At 37.4% G+C, this 22465-nt stretch overlaps 1 protein-coding gene and 1 pseudogene across 2 annotated transcripts in view; one reads left to right on the forward strand and one right to left on the reverse strand.

Annotated features, from left to right (window-relative positions):
- Positions 1–22465, reverse strand: part of RPS6KA5 (ribosomal protein S6 kinase A5) — a 189004-nt gene that overhangs the window by 34501 nt on the left and 132038 nt on the right. For both annotated transcript variants that reach the window (XM_061181170.1, XM_061181169.1), the window contains 2 exons: positions 9424–9507; positions 6687–6790 (listed from right to left, as the gene is read on the reverse strand). In XM_061181170.1, coding sequence (XP_061037153.1) covers positions 6687–6790; positions 9424–9507 — 188 coding nt within the window. The remainder of the gene's footprint in view (positions 1–6686; positions 6791–9423; positions 9508–22465) is intronic.
- On the forward strand, positions 21801–22207 carry LOC133084485 (protein FAM136A-like; annotated as a pseudogene).

Below are 22465 nucleotides of genomic sequence, written 5' to 3' on the forward strand. Positions count from 1 at the left end.
TAAAATAAGCAAAGTCATGTTTAGAATTTTAATAATAGGCATGATTTAAATTTGATTTTAACAAGAAATATTTCTGATCACTTAGCTTCAAAATTAAATAAGCTGTAATAGTGGGAAATTATTTACTTCCTAATATGTCCTGTAAAAGGTACATTCTAAAAAAATTTAGCAGTTTTATTGAAGTAAAATTGATGTATTATACAATAAACTCACCATATAAAGTGTACAACTTGATAAATTCTGACATATATATATACACCTGTGAAACCATCCCCACAATCAAGATAATGGACATACCCAATGCCCTCCAAAGTTCCACTGTGTCCCTTTGTCATCTTTCCTGCCCTCCCCCCAATCAACTGTCCCTCAGTCAATTCCCACACTTGAGCCAGTTTATATACCCACAACCTCTTGAATAAAGGGGATGGTGGGTCACCTTGAGGAAGGACCCTGAGAATTTGTACTGTTAATCTTCCTCCCAGCCTTCCCCAAAGGGACCCACGGCCTTTTACCAGAGTAACTGTACACTGGGGAAAGGAAATCATCAGACCTTTCGGGGACTACTGGTCACTGGTTCTGAATTGACACTAATTCCAGGAGACCCAAAACATTACTGTGGCCCATCAGCCAGAGTAGGGGCTTACGGAGGTCCAGTAATTAATGGAGTTTTAGCTCAGGTCCATCTCACAGTGGATTCGGTGGGTCCCTGACCCCATCCTGTGGTCAGCGTCCCTGGTCAAGAATGCATAATTGGAACAGAGATACCTGGCAGCTGGCAGAATCCCCACATTGGTTCCCTGACCTGTGGAGTGTGGGCAATTCTGGTGGGAAAGGGCAAGTGGAAGCCATTAGAACTGCCTCTACCTAGGAAAATAGTAAATCAAAAAGCAAGACCGCATTCCTGGGGGATTGCCGAGATTAGTGCCACCAGCAAGGACTTGAAAGATGCAGGATTGGTGATTCCCACCACATCCCCATTGAACTCGCCTACCTGGCCTGTGCAGAAGATGGACGGCTCTTGAAGAATGACAGTGCATTATTGTAAATTTAACCAGGTGGTGACTCCAATTACAGCTGCCGTACCAGTTGTGGTTTCATTGCTTAAGCAAATTAATACAAGCTCTGGTACCTGGAATGCAGCCATTGATCTGGCAAATGCCTTTTTCTCCAGCCCTGTCCATAAGGCCCACCAAAAAGAGTTCCTTTCAGCTAGCAAGGCCAGCAATGTACCCTCACTGTCCTACCTCAGGGGTTATCTGTTCTCCAGCCCTGTGTCATTGTTCAGTTCACAAAGCTCTTGGTCGCCTTTCTTCTTCATAGATAATCACGCTGGTCCATTACATTGATGACTTTATGCTGATTGGACCTGGTGGGCAAGAAGTAGCAACTACTCTAGACTTATTGGTAAGACATTTGTGTGTCAGAGGGTGGGAAATAAATCTGACTAAAATTCAGGGGCCTCTAGTGGATTTCTAGGAGTCCAGTGGTATAGGGCATATCAAGGTATCTCTTCCAAGGTGACAGATAAGCTGTTGCAGCTGGCGCCTCCTACCGAGGCACAGTGCCCAGCGGGCCTCGGGATTTGAGAGGCAACATATTCCTGATTTGGGTGTGTTACTCCGACCCATTTACCAAGTGACCCGAAAAGCTGCTGTTGAGTGGGGTCCAGAACAAGAGAAGGTTCTGTACCAGGTCCAGGCTGCTGTGCAAGCTGCTCTGCCACTTGGTTCCTCTGATCCAGCAGATCAGCGGTGCTGGAAGTGGCAGACAGGGACGCTGTTTGGAGACTCTGGCAGCTCATAGAGGTGAACTGAAGCACAGGCCCTTGGGATTTTGGAGCGAAACCCTGCCATCTTCTGAGGATAACGACTCCCCTTGTGAGAAACAGCTCTTCGTCTGCTACGTGGCCTTAGCAAAGACCGAACATTTAACGATGGGCCCCCAAGTTACACGCAACCTGAGATGCCCATTTATCTGATCCATCAAGCCGTAGAGCTGGGAGTGCACAGCAACGCTCCATCATCAAATGCAAGTGACATACACAAGACTGGGCTGAGCAGGTGCTGAAGGCACAAATATGTACGTGAAGAAGTGGCCTAAATGCCCACGTCCCCGCTCCTGCCACACCGCCTTCTGTCTCCCAGCCGGCATCTGTGGCCTCACGGGGAGTCCCCTACCTTAGCTGATAGAGGAAGAGGAGGCTCAGGCTTGGTTTACAGACGGTTTTGCATGATATGCAAAGGTGCAAGCAAATCTTCCCGGTGGGCAGAACTTTGAGCAGTGCACCTAGTTGTTCACTTTGCTTGGAACACGCTATTTTATACTAATTAATGGGCTGTGGCCAATGGTTTGGCTGGATGGTCAGGGATTTGGAAGGAACATGATTGGAAAGCTGCTGACAAGGAAGTCTGGTTGACAAAGATATTTGGGGACGAGGGATGTGGACAGACCTCTCTGAAAGGGCAAAAATGTGAAGACATTTGTGTCCTATGTGAATGCTCACCAAAGGGTGACCTGAGCAGAGGAGGATTTTAATAGTCAAATGGAAAGGCTGATCTGTTTCGTGGATACCAATCCGCCTCTCTCCATTCACCCCTGTCATCACCCAGTGGGCTCATGAGCAAGGTGGCCATGGAGGCAGGGATGGAGCTTACGCATGGACTCAGCAACATGGATTTCTACTCACCAAGGTTGACCTGGCTTCAGCCACCACTGAGTGCCCAATCTGCCAGCACTGGAGACCAATACTGAGTGCCCAATATGGCACCAATTCCCAGGGTGATCAGCCAGCTACTGGTGGCAGGTTGATTACAATGGATTGTTTACATTATAGAAGGGACAGAGTTTCACTCTAATTGGAAAAGACACTTACTATGGATATGGATTGCTTTTCCTACATGCAATATTTCTGCCAAAACTGCCAAAATTCCTTACGCACTGTCATGGTATTCCACACAGCACTGTTTCTGATCAAGGAACTCACTTCACAGCAAAAGAAATGCAGCAATGGACCATGCTCATGGAATTCACTGGTCTTACCATGTTCCCCACCATTCTGAAGCTGGCTTGATATCATGGTGGAATGGTCTTTCGAAGACTCAGTTACAGTGCAAGCTAGGGCGGCAAGGTTCTCCAGAAGGCTGAAACGCTCTGAATCAACATCCAATATATGGTGCTGTTTCTCCCATAGCCAGGATTCACGGGTCCAGAAATCAAGGGTAGACATGGGAGTGGCACCACTTACTACTATCCATAGTGACCCACTAGCAAAATTTTTGCTTTCTGTTTGCATGACTTTATGCTCTGCTAGCCTAAAGGTCTTAGTTCCAGGGGGAATAATGCTTCCTCCAAGACACGAAACAGTGATTCCATTGAACTGGAAATTCAGATTGCCACCCAGCCACTTTGGGTTGCTCAGGCCTCTGAATCAACAGGCAAAAGGAGTTGCGACACTGGCTGGGGTGAATGATCCTTACTATCAAGGGAAGTTGGACTACTATTCCACAATGGAAGTAAGGAAGACTATGTCTGGAGTACAGGAGATGCCTTAGAGGGTCTATGAACATTACTAGAACCTGTGATGAAGGTCAATTGAAAACTACAACTCAATCTAGTCGGGACTATTAATGGCCCACATTCTTTGGGAATGAAGGTTTGGATCACCCCACGAGCTGAGGTACTTGTTGAGGGCAAAGGGAATACAAAGTGGGTAGTGGAAGAAGGCAGTTACAAAGACCAGCTATGACCCCGTAACCAGTTATAGAAATGAGGACGGTAACTGCCATGTGTATTTCCTCCTTATTTTGCTATGAATAAGTGTGTGTATAAATTATATATTTGTTTCCTTTCCTCCCTTATTCCTTCATCATATTAGATAAGATGTGTTGACTTTATACCATGGTATTTAAGTATTTTAAATTTATACCATAGTCTTTAAGTTATGGGATTTCAAGGAGAAGAGCGGATATCACTACACCACTCAAGGACTTTACGTCCTCTTCTGGGGAAGGGGTTAGTGTGTTGTTGGGACAGCTGTATCGTGTTAGGTGGAATGACCACCTTATTGTCTTTATTTGGAGATCAAGTACAGTTTAAGGAGATGCAAATGGCTGCCAAGGTGACAGGGGCTGGATTTGTAATGGTTAACTTCAAGTGTCACGTGACTGGGCCACAGGCTGAGATTAAACATTATTTCTGGGTGTGTCTGTGAGGGTGTTTCTGGATGAGATTAGCATTTGAATCCCCTCCCCAAAGTGGGTGGGCACCAGCCAATCCCTTGGGGGCCTGAATAGAAAGAGAAGCAGAGGAAGGGAGGGTTCAGTCCCTTAACTGCCTGCCTGCTCAACCTGCAACACTGGTCTTCTCCCCTTGGGCTGGGATTTGCACCGTGGGCTCCTCTGGTTCGGAGGCCTTCGGACTTGGACTGGAATTGCACCACGGCTTCCCTGGGTCTCCAGCTTGCAGACGGCAGATCGTGGGACTTCTTAGCTGTCATAATTGTGTAAGCTGATTCCTTATAATAAATCTCCTTTTATATATATGTGTGTATATATCCTATTGGTTCTGTTTCCCTGGAGAACCCTAATATAGTCAGTCACTTTATTTTTAGCCATTCCAGGGAGTATATAGTGCTATCTCATTGTTGTTTGATTTGCATTTCCCTAAAGACTAATGATGTTGATCATCTTTTTATGTGCTCATTTGCCACCCACAGATCTTCTTTGGTGAACTGTCTGTTCAAATCTTTTGCCCCTTTTAAAAAATGGAGAGTTTTTTTTTTTCCTTCAGTTTTGAGAGTTCTTTATATATTCTGGATACCAGTCCTTTATCAGACATAATTTATAATTTTACCCCAGTCTGTGCCTTGTCTTTCCATTCTCTTAAAAGTTTCTTTCGAAGAGCAGAAGTATTTAATTTGGATGAAGTTCAATTTATCAATGTTTGCTTTTACAGATTGCACTTTTTGTGTCTTATCTAAGACATTTTTGCCTAACCCAAGGTCACAAAGATTTTCCTTTATGTTTTCTTCCAGAAATTTTATAATTTTAGGTTTTACATTTAGCTCTGTGATCCACTTAAAATTTTTCTATAGAGTGAAGTATTTATTGAAGTTCATTTTTTTCCATATGATAGCCAATGGTTCCAGAATGATTTGTTGAAAAACTATCTTTCCTCCACCAAACTGACTCTGCACCTTTGTGTAAAAAAGAAAAAAAAAAATCAGTTACCTATATCTGTGTGGTTCTATTTCTGGGCTCTCTATTCTATTTCACTGATGATTTGTCTATTTTGATACAAACACCACAGTGTCTTAATTGTTGCAGCTTGTAAGTCTTCAAATCAACTTTGGTCTACTTTTTCAAAGGTGATTTGGCTATTCTATGCATTTAGACCCAGGTCCTACGCATTTAGACCCAGGGAGTCAATTTCTACTAAAAAAAAAAAAAAAAAAGCCTGCTGGGATTCTAATTGGGCTGAATCTATAGATCAATTTGGAGAGAAATAGCATCTTAACTATACTGAGTAGTTCCCTCACACATGGCGCTTATTACTACTTAACTGAATAGTATTTGAGGGGGTACCTTCGGCAAAGCTCTGAACTTCACTCTCTCTGCAGCTTTCTCCTCTCCAGCACTCTGCCCTCCAAACTCCAGCTTCCCTGGCTTTCCTGGACTGTCATTTCCATCTCAGCTCCACTTGTGTTTCCCCTCCCTGCATTGCAGCCTGGATACTCTCTCAAGGCAGTAAGCTGGGCAATCATAGAGCTCACCTCGTTTATTTCCCGTTTCTCAGGGTTCACTGTGCTTCACTGCTAGATGTTCAATGTCTTCCATACTGTGGTTTCATATATTTTGCCCACTTAAAAAATTGTTTCAGGCAGGAAAGTAAATCCGGTCCCTGTTATTCCATCTTGGTAAGAAGTGGAAGTCTCAATTTTTAATTTTTAATGTCAAATCTGTTCTCAAAGTTATAAAATTCAAGTAAAAACAGGACAAAAACATAACTAGTAATTAGTACAATGTTTTATCACACTTCATTTATTTGTTCATTAACTCATTTCATTCCAAGAACATTCATTGAATTCTGCATGGTAAGCACTGTGCTGGCATCTAAGCATACAATGCTGAGGATCAAAGGCAGACAGGCCCCTGGCTCTCACAGAGCTTACAATCTAGTGGGACAGACAGACATTAATCAAATAATTACAAACAAAAATGTAACACTGCTATTGTGATAACTGCTATGAAGGAACAAAACAATGTTATGATAACCTACAAGAGGGTGATTTTATGGTATTTGTTTCTGTTGAGCCTATATCCATGATTTGAAAAATATCACTACTGTTTCTTTATGTTAAAGTCACAAAGAAATTCCATTATGTATACAGTGGGGAAAAAGTATCCATCAAATAAACATTAGGTTAAGACGATATGCTAAGTACTTTGGAGCACACAAAAATTACGACACTATCTATGAAAATTAAGATCTAATTGGGCATATAAAATATAAAGAAATATAAAGGTTATATATCTATATCCTACAGGAATATAATTGGAAATTTACCACTTACACATCGTTTTTGTCTACCCCATTAAAAAAATTATTTTTTCTATCAGCCCAATTGCAGAAGTTTGATCAGTTCCTTTGAGAAAACAATACACTTATTTTATTTTGTTAGGTCTTACCTAGATATCTCAGCTTGGGAATTCTTCTCTCCATCAACAGTGAAAGGAGATGCTCCAGTTAGTAATTCATACATTAGAACACCTAAACTCCACCAGTCAACTGCCTATAAAACAACAGTAATTTCATTTTCTAGAATATTAACTAATTGTATTTTATAAAAAAGAAAACTGAACAAAATAAATCTATATATTTGACAATATTTTGACAAAAAGATTTTGTACACAGCTTCCTGTGCAAGGAGTATTAAATTAGCACATGCAAAAAAGACACTGAGAGGACAAATATTCAGGTATCCTCAGAACAGAATTTAAACATAGAGAAGTCAATCAAGTGTTTCTATTGCTAAAAGTATTTCAATTATTTCCTAAACTAGTAATGGTTTTACTTTGGTTAGTTAAAAAAAAATTTTTTTTAAATTAAAGTATGGTTGACTTACAATGTTATGTTAATTTCTGCTATACAGCAAAGTGATTCAGAGATATATATATATATAATTTTTTAATATTCTTTTCCATTTGGTTTATCACAGGATATTAAATATAGTTCCCTGTGCTATACAGTAGGACCTTGTTGTTTATCCATTCTATATATAACAATTTGCATCTGCTAACCCCAAACTCCCAATCCATCCCTCCCTACCCCCCAAAAAAATTTTTAAATTTTAAATAAATTTTTAAAATTTTAAGTAAGGAAAATCTTTGGACTTATGATAGGGGGAAAAACGTACCAATCAGCATTTTTATTAACTATTCAGCTCCAATAAATATGAAATTTCTTAAAGCCAAAGAATGAAAATGAAAAAAATCCCATCAAAAGATGTTATTTTTTCATAACCACCTATATCAATTCCTCTTATGGAACCAATCACATAAATCTAGCAGTCTTCACTTTCTGGGAGGTATGGAAAGACTGAAAATAATATAAAATAAAATGTGATCTACGTTGGAAAACAATTTATAAAAGCAGTTACCTGAACTGAAAGCATAGCAAATTATACAGAATTTAAAGAATCTTGATATATTGAAAATTAGTTCCTTTACAATTAGGCAAATCAAGATTTCAGTAATTGTTGGATATATGAGCGTACACCAACGAGAAATTAACTGGTGCTAAAATTTTAAACTCTCTGCTTCCAAATTTCAGAGCCAAGATTTCAGAGAGATGATGTAAAGTTTGTGAGCCTAGAGTTATTTTAAAGAAAATACGTAACAATAACATATAAACTAAATCAGTAATTCAATTCTTTTATTTATACAAGCAGCTTTACTGCCATCTGAGTCAGGACCCTTACAACGTTGGATGTGAACCATGCTCGTAAATTAATACAGATCTATAATCAGATTCCTAGTCACGGACTGAAACCAATACCACACAAACTTGAAGAACTCCTAAGGGCTCATAAATGCACGATTAGTCGTTAGCAAGGAGACCACCGATTCTCCACTGTTAAGATGTTCCTACTGGGGACTTCCCTGGTGGTCCAGTGGTGAAGAATCCGCCTTCCAATGCAGGGGACGCGGGTTCAATCCCTGGTCGGGGAACTAAGATCCCACATGCCACAGGGCAACTAAGCCCACGTGCCACAACTACTGAGCTCGCGTGCTGCAAACTACAGAGCCCATGCGCTCTGGAGCCTGCGCCACAACTGATCCCACATGCCTCAGCGAAGATCCCGCATGCCACAACTAAGACCCGACGCAGCCAAAAAAAAAAGATATTCCTACTGTATATGTGAGATTTTGAAAGGGGATGAGGAAGATGGGGAGATGAGGAGCAAAATAATAGTCAGAATTCCTTATTTGGAGAACGTTATTAATAAAGCAAAAGTGTTAAGAAAGAACTGAACAAATCTGTACCCTTTAATACAGGAAGAAAAAATATGTGACCTAGATTTTATAACTACTTAGAAAGCCTCATCTACAATCTTCATTTTGCACATACAAAGGGAAGTGAGGAGGGAAAAAACTGAGTTTTTTAGAAGGCTTAGGAAAACAAGCCTAGACTATCTTGAATGCAGAATTGTTTTCTTTCTCCAAGGATTGTCACAATGGTTTTTTCTGTTGAAGAGGTAATTAACAAAGTTTCCAATATCACTACAAAGTTAAAAGCAGAAATTGAGAATAAGAAAATATGAGAGACTCCCTTTTTAAGGATCTCTTACAAAGCAAATTATCGACTGAAGGTGAAATAGTTTCCATATGTTTTTCTAGCAAAAATCAATAATGCCAATAAACACTGTCCATAGTCATTCAGCATGACTCCAATGGGGACAATGTGCACTGTTTATGCATTCATGACACCTCTGCATTGTACTGTGGCCCAGGTGTGTCCTAAAAGGCCAGGTCACATGCAACAGACAAAGGGTGATTTCTGTTTTAAACAGGGTCACAACGGATGCTTTGCTCAAGACATGATACTTTTAACAGAAATAAAATAAAAATTATTATTTGAAGAATTAGTTGATTTTGAGATTTCCTTTAACAAGAGTATTATTCTATAAAACAAAATGTTATCCTCATCAACAAAACCTGAAAAAAGGGAAATCTAGAATGTCCTAACCTTTCCATTATCTTTTTCCTCCAAAACACTAGATATCATAATATGTTTGTGTATACAAAGCAAAGGAAAGGTAAAAAAAATGAAGATAACACCAAAAAGAGGGCCTAAGTTATTAACTAGGATTCTTAATATACATTTTATAGAGATATATCAGGAAGTGTCAAAAATAGAACATACCTTGTCATGTCCTGAATCTCCCCCTCTGACAATATCTGGTGCCATGTATTCAATAGTTCCACAAAAGGAATATGCTCTTTCAGCCTTAAACAAACAATCAAACAAAGAAAAAGGGATTTGATTTTAAGCTCGTATGACAAGTGACAAGAAAAGAGAGTTAATACTACACGGCAGTGTTGAGATACACCACAGTAGCAAAGTAGTGGTAGAAGCTACTTGACAGACCTTCTTCTCACCAGGACAGACCTATATATACACACCTATACAGTATGAGGTAAATGGGTAAACTCTTTAAGCCCTGAAACTCTACTATCATCCATCCGTCCGTCCGTCCAACCATCCGTCCAACCATCCATCCATCCATTAATGAATCCACTCATTCGCTCTTCTTTTTTTCTGTGTGTGTATATATTTCAATCACTGACTTTTTAAACTGTTCTTGTAAGTGCAAATAGTCCTAGTAGTGTGAATGACTTTATTTCCAGATCGGCAAGATTGGGAAAACATTGGGAAACCTGAAGGAGAAAGGAAGATCAAATACTAAGAAGGGAAACAGGGAACCCAAAGATGAAAAAGGATGAAAAGAATTTTTCCAATCTTACCATCATGTTTAAGTTTGGCACTGCCGATGGTGGGTTTAAGTGATGATGAGCAGAACTGTCTTTTAAAAAAAATACTGCCTCTTAAAGACAGTTGTTTCTCTTTTGTAGAACTTTAAAAAGGGCTAATTTAATATATCAGCCTAAAAATTAATCTTAAAAAATTAAGTAATTAAAAAAATGACCAATTGTGTCATATCTCAATGTAATAAGGAGAAAAAAATATATGAATTGTTATGCAGATATATTAATAGGGGAAAAATAATTCTTCTTTAACAATGTACATTCATATGGCTATATCTAAAATTTTAAAGGCACTTTGGTGCCATTAAAATATTTTACAAAACTATTTTAGAGGAAGCTTTTCAATTTACACTTTATTCTTCTTCTCCCAGCAAGGTTTCAAGAAAAATAAGCATTCTTTTTATTTACCAGGTTTAAACATAAAGAACACTACCCTAGCAATGTTATAGAAGTGGTAGAAGTCCCTAGTTTTATTGGCTGAAAGTTCAGCCCAAAGATAATGAATGTAATGAATTTATTTAAACCCTGTGATAACAAATGTATTAAAACTACTTAATTATGATATATACAGCTCAATAATTTTATATAAATAAATATATAATCTTATATAAAGAAAAATAAAATTAATATGGTTTATGACTCACTTCTTTCTTTTTATGTACTATATATATATTGAAAGATTACTATTCCCCTAGAAACTAAAAGAAATAATCCAGTTATGCTTAGATCTGCAGAAAATTTTCTTTCTTGTTATCTGGCAGAATAATCTCATTGAACAGCTATGATAAACCATATATCAAATGTCATTATCTCTCTGCTTCATCACTTCAGTACCAAATGCTAATTTTGTATCAAACTACTGGAACGATTAAGGCTAAATAAAATTGATTTCATATAAATTTGCATATAAAAAGTAACGAATAATTTAAAACATTTCGTTAGACATGTTTCGATTGAAAAAAATGTGTGAATTCTTAGGAAGCATTCATTTCTTCACTGAATTATTAAAAAAGAAATACTCCAAAATTACTTTTTAGTGGGATGGGGGGAGTGGGAGGGAGGCTCCAGAGGGAGGGGATGTATGTATACATATAGCTGATTCACTTTGTTCTACAGCAGAAACTAACACAAATTGTAAAGCAATTATACTCCAATAAAAAAAAAAGTATATATATCAAAAACAAAACAAAACAAACAAAAAAGAATGTGTATGAAGTAAAGCCTGGTCATAGTTTGAAAAGCTAAAAAAAAAAAATTCCCAAGCTTCATAAAACTAAATATGTAGTGTTTTTAGTTAATACACTATTTATTATGCAATAGCCCTCTATAGGATATTAAGCAAAAATCATTATATAGCTGACATAAAGAAACACATAAAAATTGCTAAGTCATAGTATTTATCATTTGATCTCATCTTTCTTTGTGAATTCCAGTCAACTGTTTTAGTTAAAATTAATTAATTTATTGAAGTATAGTTGATTCACAATGTTTCAGGTATACAGCAAAGTGGTTTGGTTATACATATATACATATGTATATTCTTTTTTAGTTTCTTTTCCATTATAATGGTTATTACAAGATATTGAATATAGATCCCTGTGCTATATAGTAGGTCCTTGTAGTTTATCTATTTTACGTACAGTAGTATGTATCTGTTAACCCCAACTTCCAAATTTATCCCTCCTCCCCCTTTCTCCTTTGGTAACCATAAGTTTCTTTTCTATGTCTGTGTCATTTGATCTCATCTTAAAAGATATCTTTAAAACATATCCTAAATCAAGTTTAGATATATTGAAAGAAAATAAAAATAATTCTCCAAAATGGTTTATGAGTAAAAAGATAACAAGTTTTGATTTATTGCTTCTCTAGATTTTTATTTATTTAGAAAACTAGACTTTTTAGTACATATAAATTTTCATTTCTATTTATAGGCACATCTGTGTTACAAGCCACTTTGGAATAATGCATATTTTCTTTTAAGTATGCGACAATGATTAAATTTTACAACTTGAAAGTCATGAAAATCCACATTCTCTTCTTCAAAATACTAGATATTCATAAGTTTAGTGTAAAACCAGTAAGAAACATATGGATCTTATTGATTACTGTGGGAAAGATCTGATAGTCACCACCACTTTCCATGTCTCTTTTTCTTCTTTATCTGACAATGAGAATTATGCAACGATGTAGTTCAGTTCTCCATTGTCTTAACATACAGGAAGCTCAGAACCACATTAAGTCCTCAAGGATATTTCTTCTACCTTCTCCGTGTGATTTCTGAGCTTTTTAAAAATTCACTTTAGCTTCTCTGTTTTTTGCGGGGGAGGAGGGAGGGACATAGGTAGTGTCTACATTAATAAATAATTAAGAGATAATTATTTATTTTATAAAAATTCCAAGAGACAGCAAAATTAAGCTTAAGTGTTGGGAAGTTCCAATCCCTGAGGAATAACAGTAAACAAAGACAAAGTATTTCTTAAGTCTCTCTGTTATTTTAAAACATTGCCATTTTAGCCTCTTGCAATTCTGTATCTGCTTCCTCTTCCTCTGCCCCAAATGGAAGTGTTACTCCCTCCGAATTCTAACTTTTAGTGTGTCAGTCTCAATTTCCTAAGAGTTTATCTTCTATTGTAAAAAATAGCCCCAATTTTAACTTTTGAATTTGTGTTTATCTGCCTAGGAAGATGCATGTTATCCAGAGCAGCGGTCCCCAACCTTTTCGGCACCAGGGACCGATTTTGTGGAAGACAATTTTTCCATGGACCAGGGGAAGGGGGGGAATGGGGGGATGGTTTAGGCAGCAATGCAAGCAATGGGGAGCGATGGGGAGCGGCAGATGAAGTTTTGCTCACTCACCACTCAGCTCCTGCCATGTGGCCCAATTCCTAATGGGCAGCAGACAGGTACCCGTCAGCGGCCCAGGGGTTGGGGACCACTGATGTAGAATGTATGCAGAATGCCTTTCAAATAATTGTACCCAGAAGACAAACTGATGAAGTATGATAGGGGAAGGTCTCTGGTGGGGACAAAAAAGATTTCAAGGTAATATGTTATGAACTATGATATAAAAAGGCTAGGATAGCATAGCTAAACTCTATTATGATTATTGTCTATTTATTAAAAATTAATATTTTTCTCAAGGAGACAGGCAATCAGCCAATTTTGCAGTTAAGTCCATACTATTTTATAAGCAACATTACTTATTAAACACTACAGTGTTAAAAGATTGTGAAGGAGAATTTAATTGAATGTGAAAATAGTAAAAGCAGTGTGTGCACCATCCTGGCACATAACACGGAGTATTCTTGTGTTGTTTAAGTATCAGCTGATCAAGGAGGCTTCACTGTGCCTTAGAGAGAAAGATCAGGTAACACTGGACAAAAAACTGGTTTCCTTCTAAGGAAGAATCCAAATAGGAACTCAACTGCCAAACCCTCAGGCATTTCTCAATAAACACGAGACTAAATCATGCCTAGCTTTTATTTGCCAATGTTTTATCTTGATCTTATCTGCTTATGATATATATAGAAAAATTTGTAAGTTAAATGTAAAAGTACCAAAGAAATTTTTATTCCCCCATTCTGTATTTTTTCCCATCTCAATTTTGATAAATCTCACAACAAATACCCAAATGTTGGATTTTTAAGAAGAAATATTGCATTGCTAATCATCCAAGTCTATGCTCACAAGACAGAAAGGGGAATCCCTAGGTGCCAGCCACAAAGAGGATGCTGAAAACCAGAGGTACCCATAGGACCTGGGCCGCGGCAGCACAAAGGAAAGGAAGGGAAGTTGTTTCAGATCCTAGTAATCCAGAAGCTTGAATTTCAATACTTTTATAAGGACAAAAGATGAGGCCCTCGGCTCTAAAGAGGTGGACTGGAATTACTACTCTTGTGTAAACCTTGGAATCTAAGAAAGCTGAACCCTCAGTGAAAGCAAAGTCTAGAAAAAATAAATTCACCCAGTAGCCCAGGTTTGTTTCTGTCTGAGCCCTAGATTTAAAAACAAACAAATAAATGTTCCTCTTGTGGAATCAAATCCCTAGGCTTGTGGCTCTTGTAGATTTGGGACCTAAATTTACTCTTTCCTCCATAGTATGGGAAAGTGAGAAAATCTGGTCCAACACGGTGACACTCTGGAACGTATGACAGAACCAGAGGAATTCCCACTACTTAGCTGCCTCAGGATTCACACAGATAAAGCACTGAAGTCTCAAAATTACAAATTAGTGAACTATACTGTGCAAACAAAACAGAAGAATTACTTGAAATACTATAAGAGCAATCTAGAAAAGGCCTAGTATGTTGTAAAAGATGAAAGACATAAAGAAAGGAAAATATCCATAAAACAATATAGCAGCATAGAAAAGACTAGAATGATATGAAAAAGAATACAATAGAACTGTATAAATGAAAAATACAATAAAAATAGGCAGACTAAACAGATTAGACACAACTAAAGAGAATCTGTGAAGTATAAGACATATTTGAGAAAATTATCCTGAATGTTGCGAGAGTCCCAAGCAGACTAAATAAAAATATATCCATGGGTAGCAAATTTCTATTTTTTAACTTGAGTGGTGGTTATAAGAGTGTTTGCTTTATAGTAATAACTCACTAAGCCATATTTTCATTTTGTTTTTGTGTTTTATTTTACAATAAAAAGATACCAAAGACAAAAACCTAATCCATTCCTAGGTATGTTCATATCCAGCTAAATTATCACTGAATATGCAAGGCAAAATAAAGGCATTTTAAGACAAAGATAGAGTTTACTATTCATTGATCCTTGTTTAAAAAGACATCTAGGGGCTTCCCTGGTGGCGCAGTGGTTGAGAATCTGCCTGCCAATGCAGGGGACACAGGTTCGAGCCCTGGTCTGGGAAGATCCCACATGCCGCGGAGCAGCTGGGCCCGTGAGCCACAATTACTGAGCCTGCGCATCTGGAGCCTGTGCTCCGCAACAAGAGAGGCCGCGATAGTGAGAGGCCCGCACACCGCGATGAAGAGTGGCCCCTGCTTGCCACAACTAGGGAAAGCCCTCGCACAGAAACGAAGACCCAACACAGCCATAAATAAATAAATAAAATAAATTAAAAAAAGAAAAATTCATTGTTAAAAAAAAAAAAAGACATATAAAGGATGCACTTCAGAAATAAACTGAACTCACAAGAAAAGAGTAAGATGTAAAAAGCAGTAGTGAGCAGAGAAAACAGGTAAACATGTGAGAAAATCTAAACAAGGTTTGAATTTATAAAATGAAAATAATAATTACACAATAATCAATCTGGGAAATATAACACAAGATGGGACTAAAATAATAAGTAACAGTAACATATAAAACGAGATGGATAACTGAAGCTAAAACATTCTAATGTTCTTGTAGTGGTCATGACAATCATAGACATAATTGTTAATTTTAGACTCTTGTTAAGTCGGTATACAGGCACACCTCGTTTTATTGTGCTTTGCTTTTTTTTTTTTTAATTTATTTATTTATGGCTGTGTTGGGTCTTCGTTTCTGTGCGAGGGCTTTCTCTAGTTGTGGCAAGCGGGGGCCACTCTTCATCGCAGTGCGCAGGCCTCTCACTGTCGTGGCCTCTCTTGTTGCGGAGCATAGGCTCCAGACGCGCAGGCTCAGTAATTGTGGCTCACGGGCCCAGCTGCTCCGCGGCATGTGGGATCTTCCCAGACCAGGGCTCGAACCCGTGTCCCCTGCATTGGCAGGCAGATTCTCAACCACTGTGCCACCAGGGAAGCCCTGTGCTTTGCTTTATTCTGTGTTTATCTGTGTTTCGCAGATATTGTGCTTTTCACAAATTGAAGATTGTGGCAACCCTGTGACGAGCAAGTCTATTGGCACCATTTTTTCCAACAGCATTTGCTCACTTCTTGTCTCTGTGTAATAGTTTGGTAATTCTCGCAATATTTCCAACTTTTTCATTATTATTATATTTGTTGTGCTAACCTGTGATCAGTAATCTTTGATGTTACTATTGTAATTGTTTTGGGGTGCCATGAACTGGGCCCATATAAGACAGCAAACTTAAATCGATAAATGTTGTATGTGATCTGACACCAAGGCTGGCTGTTCCCCCATCTCTCTCCCTTTCCTCGGGCTCCCTATTCCCTGAGACACAACAATATTGAAATTAGGCCAATTAATAACCCTACAATGACCCTTAAGTGTTCAAGTGAAAGGAAGAGTCACACAGCTCTCACTTTAAATCAAAAACTAAAAATGACTAAGCTTAGAGAGGAAGGCATGTCAAAAGCCAAGAAGGCCAAAAGGTAGGTCTCTTGCACCAAACAGTTAGCCAAATTGTGAATGCAAAGGAAAAGTTCTTGAAGAAAATTAAAAGTGCTGCTCCAGTGAACACATGAATGATAAGAAAGCGAGATAGCCTTATTGCTGATATGGAGAAAGTTTTAGTAGTCTGGATAGATCAAACCAGCTACAACGTTCTCTCAGGTCAAAGCCTAATCCAGAGCAAGGCCCTAACTCTCTTCAATTCTATGAAGTCCTGAAAGAGACGAGGAAGCTGCAAAAGTGAAGCTAGCAAAGGTTGGCTCAGGAGGTTTAAGGAAAGCTGTCTCCATAACATAAAAGTGCAAGGTGAAGCAGCAAGTGCTGACATAAAAGTTGCAGCAAGGTATCCAGAAGATCTAGCTAAGATAATTAATGAAGGTGGCTACACTAAACAACAGACTTTCAGTGTAGACAAAACAGCCTTCTATTGGAAGAAGATGCCACCTAGGACTTTCCTAGCTGGAGGGGAGAAGTCAGTGCCTGGCATCAAAGCTTCAAAGGATAGGCTGACTCTCTTGTTAGGGGCTAATGCATTCGATGACTTTAAGTTGAAGCCAGTGCTCATTTACCATTCTGAAAATCCTAGGACCATTAAGTATTATGCTAAATCTACTCTGCCTGTGCTCTTTAAATGAAACAACAAAGCCTAGATGACAGCACATCTGCTTATAACATGGTTTATAGAGTATTTTAAGCCTACTGTTTTAAGATCTACTGCTCAGAAAATAAGATTCCTTTCAAAATATTACTGCTCATTGACCATGCACCTTGTCACCCAACAGCTCTGATGGAGATGTACAATGAGATTAATGTTATTTTCATGCCTGCTAACACAGCATACATTCTGCAGCCCATGGATCAAGGAGTAATTTCAACTTTGAAGTCTTATTATTTAAGAAATACATTTAAGGCTATAGGTGCCATAGACAAGTGATTTCTTTGATGGATCTGGGCAAAGTAAACTGAAAATTTTCTGGAAAGGATCCACCATTCTAGATGCCATTGAGAACATCTGTGATTCATGGGAAGCGGTTAAAATACCAACATTAACAGGAGTTTGAAAAAAGTTGATTCCAACTCTCCTGGGGGACTTTGAGGGGTTCAAGACTTCAGTGGAGGAAGTATCTGCAGATACGGTAGAAAAAGTAAAAGAATTGGAATTAGAAGTGGAGCCTGAAGATGTAACTGAATTGCTGCAATCTTATGATAATATTTTAACAGATGGTGAGCTGCTTCTTAGGGATGAGCAAAGAAAGTGGTTTCTTGAGATGAAATCTACTCTTGGTGAAGATGCTGTGAATATTGTTGAAATGACAATAAAGGGTTTAGAATGTTACATAAATTTAGTTTATCAAGCAGTGTCAGGATTTAAGAGGTTTCCAGTTTTGAAAGTTCTATTCTGGGTAAAATGCTACCAGACAGCATTGCATGCTACAGAGAAATCATCTGTAAAAGGAAGAGTCAACTGATGAGACAAACTTCACTGCTGTCTTATTTTAAGACATGGCCACAGTGAGGCCAGCGTTCAGCAGCCACCACACTGATCAGTCAGCAGCCACCAACATCGAGGCAAGATCCTCCACCAGCGAAAAGATTATGATTCACTGAAGGCTCAGGTGGTGGTTAGGATTTTTAGCAATAAAGTATTTTAAAATTAAGGTATGTACTTTTTTAAAGACATGATGCTATTTATAGCATACTTAACAGACTGCAGTTTAGCATAGACATAACCTTTATATGCACTGCGAAACCAAAAAGTTCATGTGACTTGCTTTATTGTGGTGGTCTGAAACTGAACCCACAATAACTCCAAGGTATGCCTGCATAAGTTAAAAATTTCAGGGTAATAACCACTCAAAGAACAGATATAGAATATATATAACTTCTAGACAACTGGGAAAATGAAATAAAGAAATCTTAATCATTTAAATAGAAGAGAGGAAAGAAGGGGAAAAAAGCAAAGAGAAATTATGATAAAGAGAAACACACAGCAAGATAAGAGAAATAAATAAAACTATATCAGCAGTCATAATATACAGATTTAACTCACCAGTTAAAAGATAGAAACTCTCTGGATCAAAAACAAAATCCAGTTATATGTTATTTACAAAAGGCACACCTAAAACATAATGACAAAGAAATACTGAAAGTAAAGAGATGGAAAAAGATATATCAGACCAGCATTAACCAACAGAAAGCTGGAATATCTTTATTAATAGCAGGAAAATGAACTTTAAGGCAAAAAAAAATTATTAAAATTAGGCAGGGTCACTACATAATAATAAAAGGAACATTTCACTAGAAAATAACACTATTCCAAGACTAACACAATCAAAAATTTTTGAAGAGCCTTAAACCACATAAAGCAAAAATGGTGAGATTTCCAAGAAGAAACGGACAAATCCGCAATCATAGTGGGCACTTTAACATATCTCTTTTATAACTGACTGATCAAGCAGGAAAATAACTGGTGAAGCTATGGAAGATATGCATGATGTTCACGAAAATATATAAAATTTGATATCTAACAGTTAGAGAATGACTATACAGTCTTTTCAAGTATTCATGGCACATTTACAAAAATTAACCAAATAATAGGTCACAAAGCAAATCTCAAAAACCACAGAAATAAAACCATATATGTTTTCTTGTCCAAACAGTAAAACTAAAACTCATTTACAAAAAGATAGCTCAAAAATCCTATATACATGAAAACTTAAGAACCCATTTCTAAATAATTCATGACCCAAGGTAAAAAACCACAATAAATAACAGTAAAAATGCTATATATTATAACTTGCGAGATACATCTAAAGCTGTTCTTAGAAATTCAGTTTTATTAAAAAAAGAGTGATTAAATATTAGTGAGCTGGATGTCCAACTCAAAAGTTTAATAAAAGAATACAAAAGAAACTAACAGAAAGTAAAAGGAATGAAGTAATAAAGGAAGATCATCAAAGAAATAGAAAAATTGAGAGGCTTGATAAAAGCTGTTTCTGGAAAAAGACTAATAAAATGGACAAATCTCTAGCAAATTGAGCAAGAAAAGAGGAGGAAAGTTACAAATCAGTAATATTAGTCATTTAAAAGGAAATATTACTACAGTTACAATACAGATTAAAAACTAAAGCACTTCTATGAATAATATGATGCCAAAGAATTTAAAAACAAAAATATAACATTTTCTATAAAAACATAACTTACCAACATTGACTCAAGAAAAAATTGAAAACCTGAATATAACTGTAAATATTTTTAAAAAATTAAATCAGTATTTGAAAAGCCACTCATATGCACCTAGAAGGGGAAAAAAAGAAAAAAATACACCCTCATAGCTAGAAGTGCATTCAGAGGAAACCTTCAGAGGAACTGTCTATCTTATATAAACTATTCCAAATTACTTTCATGATGTTAGTATAATCATGATGTCAAAATCAGACAAATACAATATTAGAAAGGAAAATTACAGGTCAACTTAGACAATAAAATCTTAAATAAAATATTAGCAAACAAAATCCAGCAACATATTAAAAATATATGTCACAGAAAGTAAAGTTTATTCCAAGAATTGAAAGATGGTTTAACATTGAAAAAGAAAAAAACCTATTAATGTAACTCACACCACTAGGTGATTAAAGAAAAAACCGTAAGAATTTCCTTATATCAATATACTAAGAATATAATTTATCTATCAAAAACCTAGAGCAGATACCATACTAAATGGTTAAAACCTAAAACACATGGCCTTAAAGTAAAAAGCAAGGATATATACATATAAAACTTAGTAGACAGAGCAACAAAACCAAACCAAACCACACATCCCCAAACACACACAAAATAAAAAGCATGAGAATCAAAAAGATACAAAGCCATCATTACTTACAAATAGTAGTTCTGATTTTTCTTTTAATATAGTAATCTACATAAAAAATCCAAGTGAATCTGCAAATTAGTGGAACTAATATGAATTCACCAATATTGCTATGTACAAGATCAACAACATTCCTATGCTTTGCCAAGAAAAACAGATATTCTAATTTTTGTCAATAGGAACAAAATAAGTTAATAGAAATAAATCTAATAATATATGTATAAATCATTACAAAAATTAGAAAATATTATTGAAAGACATAAAAGACAAGGAAATAAATGGGAAAATATGAATATTTATGCAAATTTGTGTTGTTAGATTCAATACCCAAAGATCACAGTTTTCTCCAAATTAATTTATAAATTCAATACACACTGAGGAACAAAAGACCAAGAATAGCAAAGACAGTGAAGAGGCAGGAGGAAGGTCAGGGGAAATAAGGAGAGAATGACAGGATAAGAGTGAAGAGGGGAAAGATCTCACCTTTCCAGATTAAAGACATACCGTAAAGCTATGGCCCTTCAGATTTTTCAGTTTTGACTCAGGGAGAGGCAAGCAGACAAACGGAATTGAATGAAGAGCCTAGAAATAGACGCACAAGCATGCATAGGAATTTGGCATATGACAAAGCTGCTTTTCAAGTCAGTAGGGAAGGGATTAACGGACTATTCAATGAATAGTTCAGTCAACTGGGTTATCTATATAAAAAGAGAATAAAATAAGATCCCCACCTCGCACATATATATAAATTAATTCCTAATAAATTAAAGATTTCAATATGCTAATTTCAAAAAGAAAAGAAAAGAGAATATCTTAGTTCATTGAGACAGGAATGGATTTCATTTTAAAAGATTCAAAGAAATCAACAACTTAACTTTACACCTCAAGGAACTAGAAAAAGAAGAATAAACTAAACCAAAAGTTAGCAGAAGGAAAGAAATGATAAAGATCGAAGCAGAAATAAATGAAACAGAAAACAGAAGAACAACAGAAAAAAATTAGCAAAACTTAGAGTTTTGAAAAGATAAACAAAACTGACAAACTCTTGGCTAGATTAAGAAAAAGAGAGAGAAGATTCAACTAAAATCAGAAATTAAAGAGAAGACCTTACAAGAAACTAAATTATACCCCAACAAATTGAATAATTTAGAATGGATAAATTCCTAGAAACATACAATCTACCAGGACTGAATCATGAATAGAAAATTTGAACAGACCCATAATCAGTAAGGACACTTATTAGTAATCAAAAATCTCCCAACAAAGAAAAGGCCAGGACCAGATGGCTTACTGGACATTCTTAAAAAACATTTAAAGAAGTAGTAGGACCATTCCTCCTCAAACTTTCCCTAAAAAACTGAAGAGAACACTTCCAAACTAATTTTATGAGACCAACATTACCCTGATACCAAAGCCAGGGAAAGATACTACAAGAAAAGAAAATTACAGCCCAATATTCTTGATGAAAACTGATGTAAAAGTCCTCAGCAAAATGCTAGCAAACTGGGGGCGGGCTCCAGCGCGGGAGTCCATGTGGGCGCCGGCGCCGTGGGGAGCAGCACGGGGGGGCCATGGAGGAGCTGCAGCAGCTCCGGGTGTAGGAGGCGGTGGACTCTATGGTGAAGAGTCTGGAGAGAGAACATCTGGAAGATTCAGGGCCTCATGTTCCGGTGCAGCGCCGGCTGTTGTGAGGACAGTCAGGCGTCCATGCAGCAAGTGCATTGAGCACTGCCATGCACCTCTGGCTCAAGCCCAGGCCCCGGTGACCAGTGAGCTGGAGAAGTTCCAGGACCGCCTGGCCGGGTGCACTATGCATGGCAACGACAAAGCCAAAGATTCAATGGATGCGGGGAGTAAAGAGCTTCAGGTGAAGCGGCAGCTGGAGAGTTGCGTGACCAAGTGTGTGGATGACCACATGAACCTCACCCCAACCATGACCAAGAAGATGAAGGAGTCTCTCTCATCCACTGGGAAATAGATGTCTGCTATTGCCCACCGGGGCTGAAGGCAGGAATGTATTTAAAAAGAGGAATGGGGATTTGGGTTTTCTAAGGAAAGTTTATGAATGAGGAAATTAAGGATGGCAGCAAGTTTAAGGCCTATGTCACTTGCCTCTGGACACTGGTTCCTTTGTGTTTGAATCCTAGAAAATGAAAAAACCTGGTGCTAAAATTTGGGTCAGAGATAGCACAGGAGAGTTTTTGTGAGCCTGAATTTCATGTGGCCAGGGCTTATC

Source organism: Eubalaena glacialis, chromosome 2 (assembly GCF_028564815.1).
Source record: "Eubalaena glacialis isolate mEubGla1 chromosome 2, mEubGla1.1.hap2.+ XY, whole genome shotgun sequence".
Lineage (NCBI taxonomy): Eukaryota > Metazoa > Chordata > Mammalia > Artiodactyla > Balaenidae > Eubalaena > Eubalaena glacialis.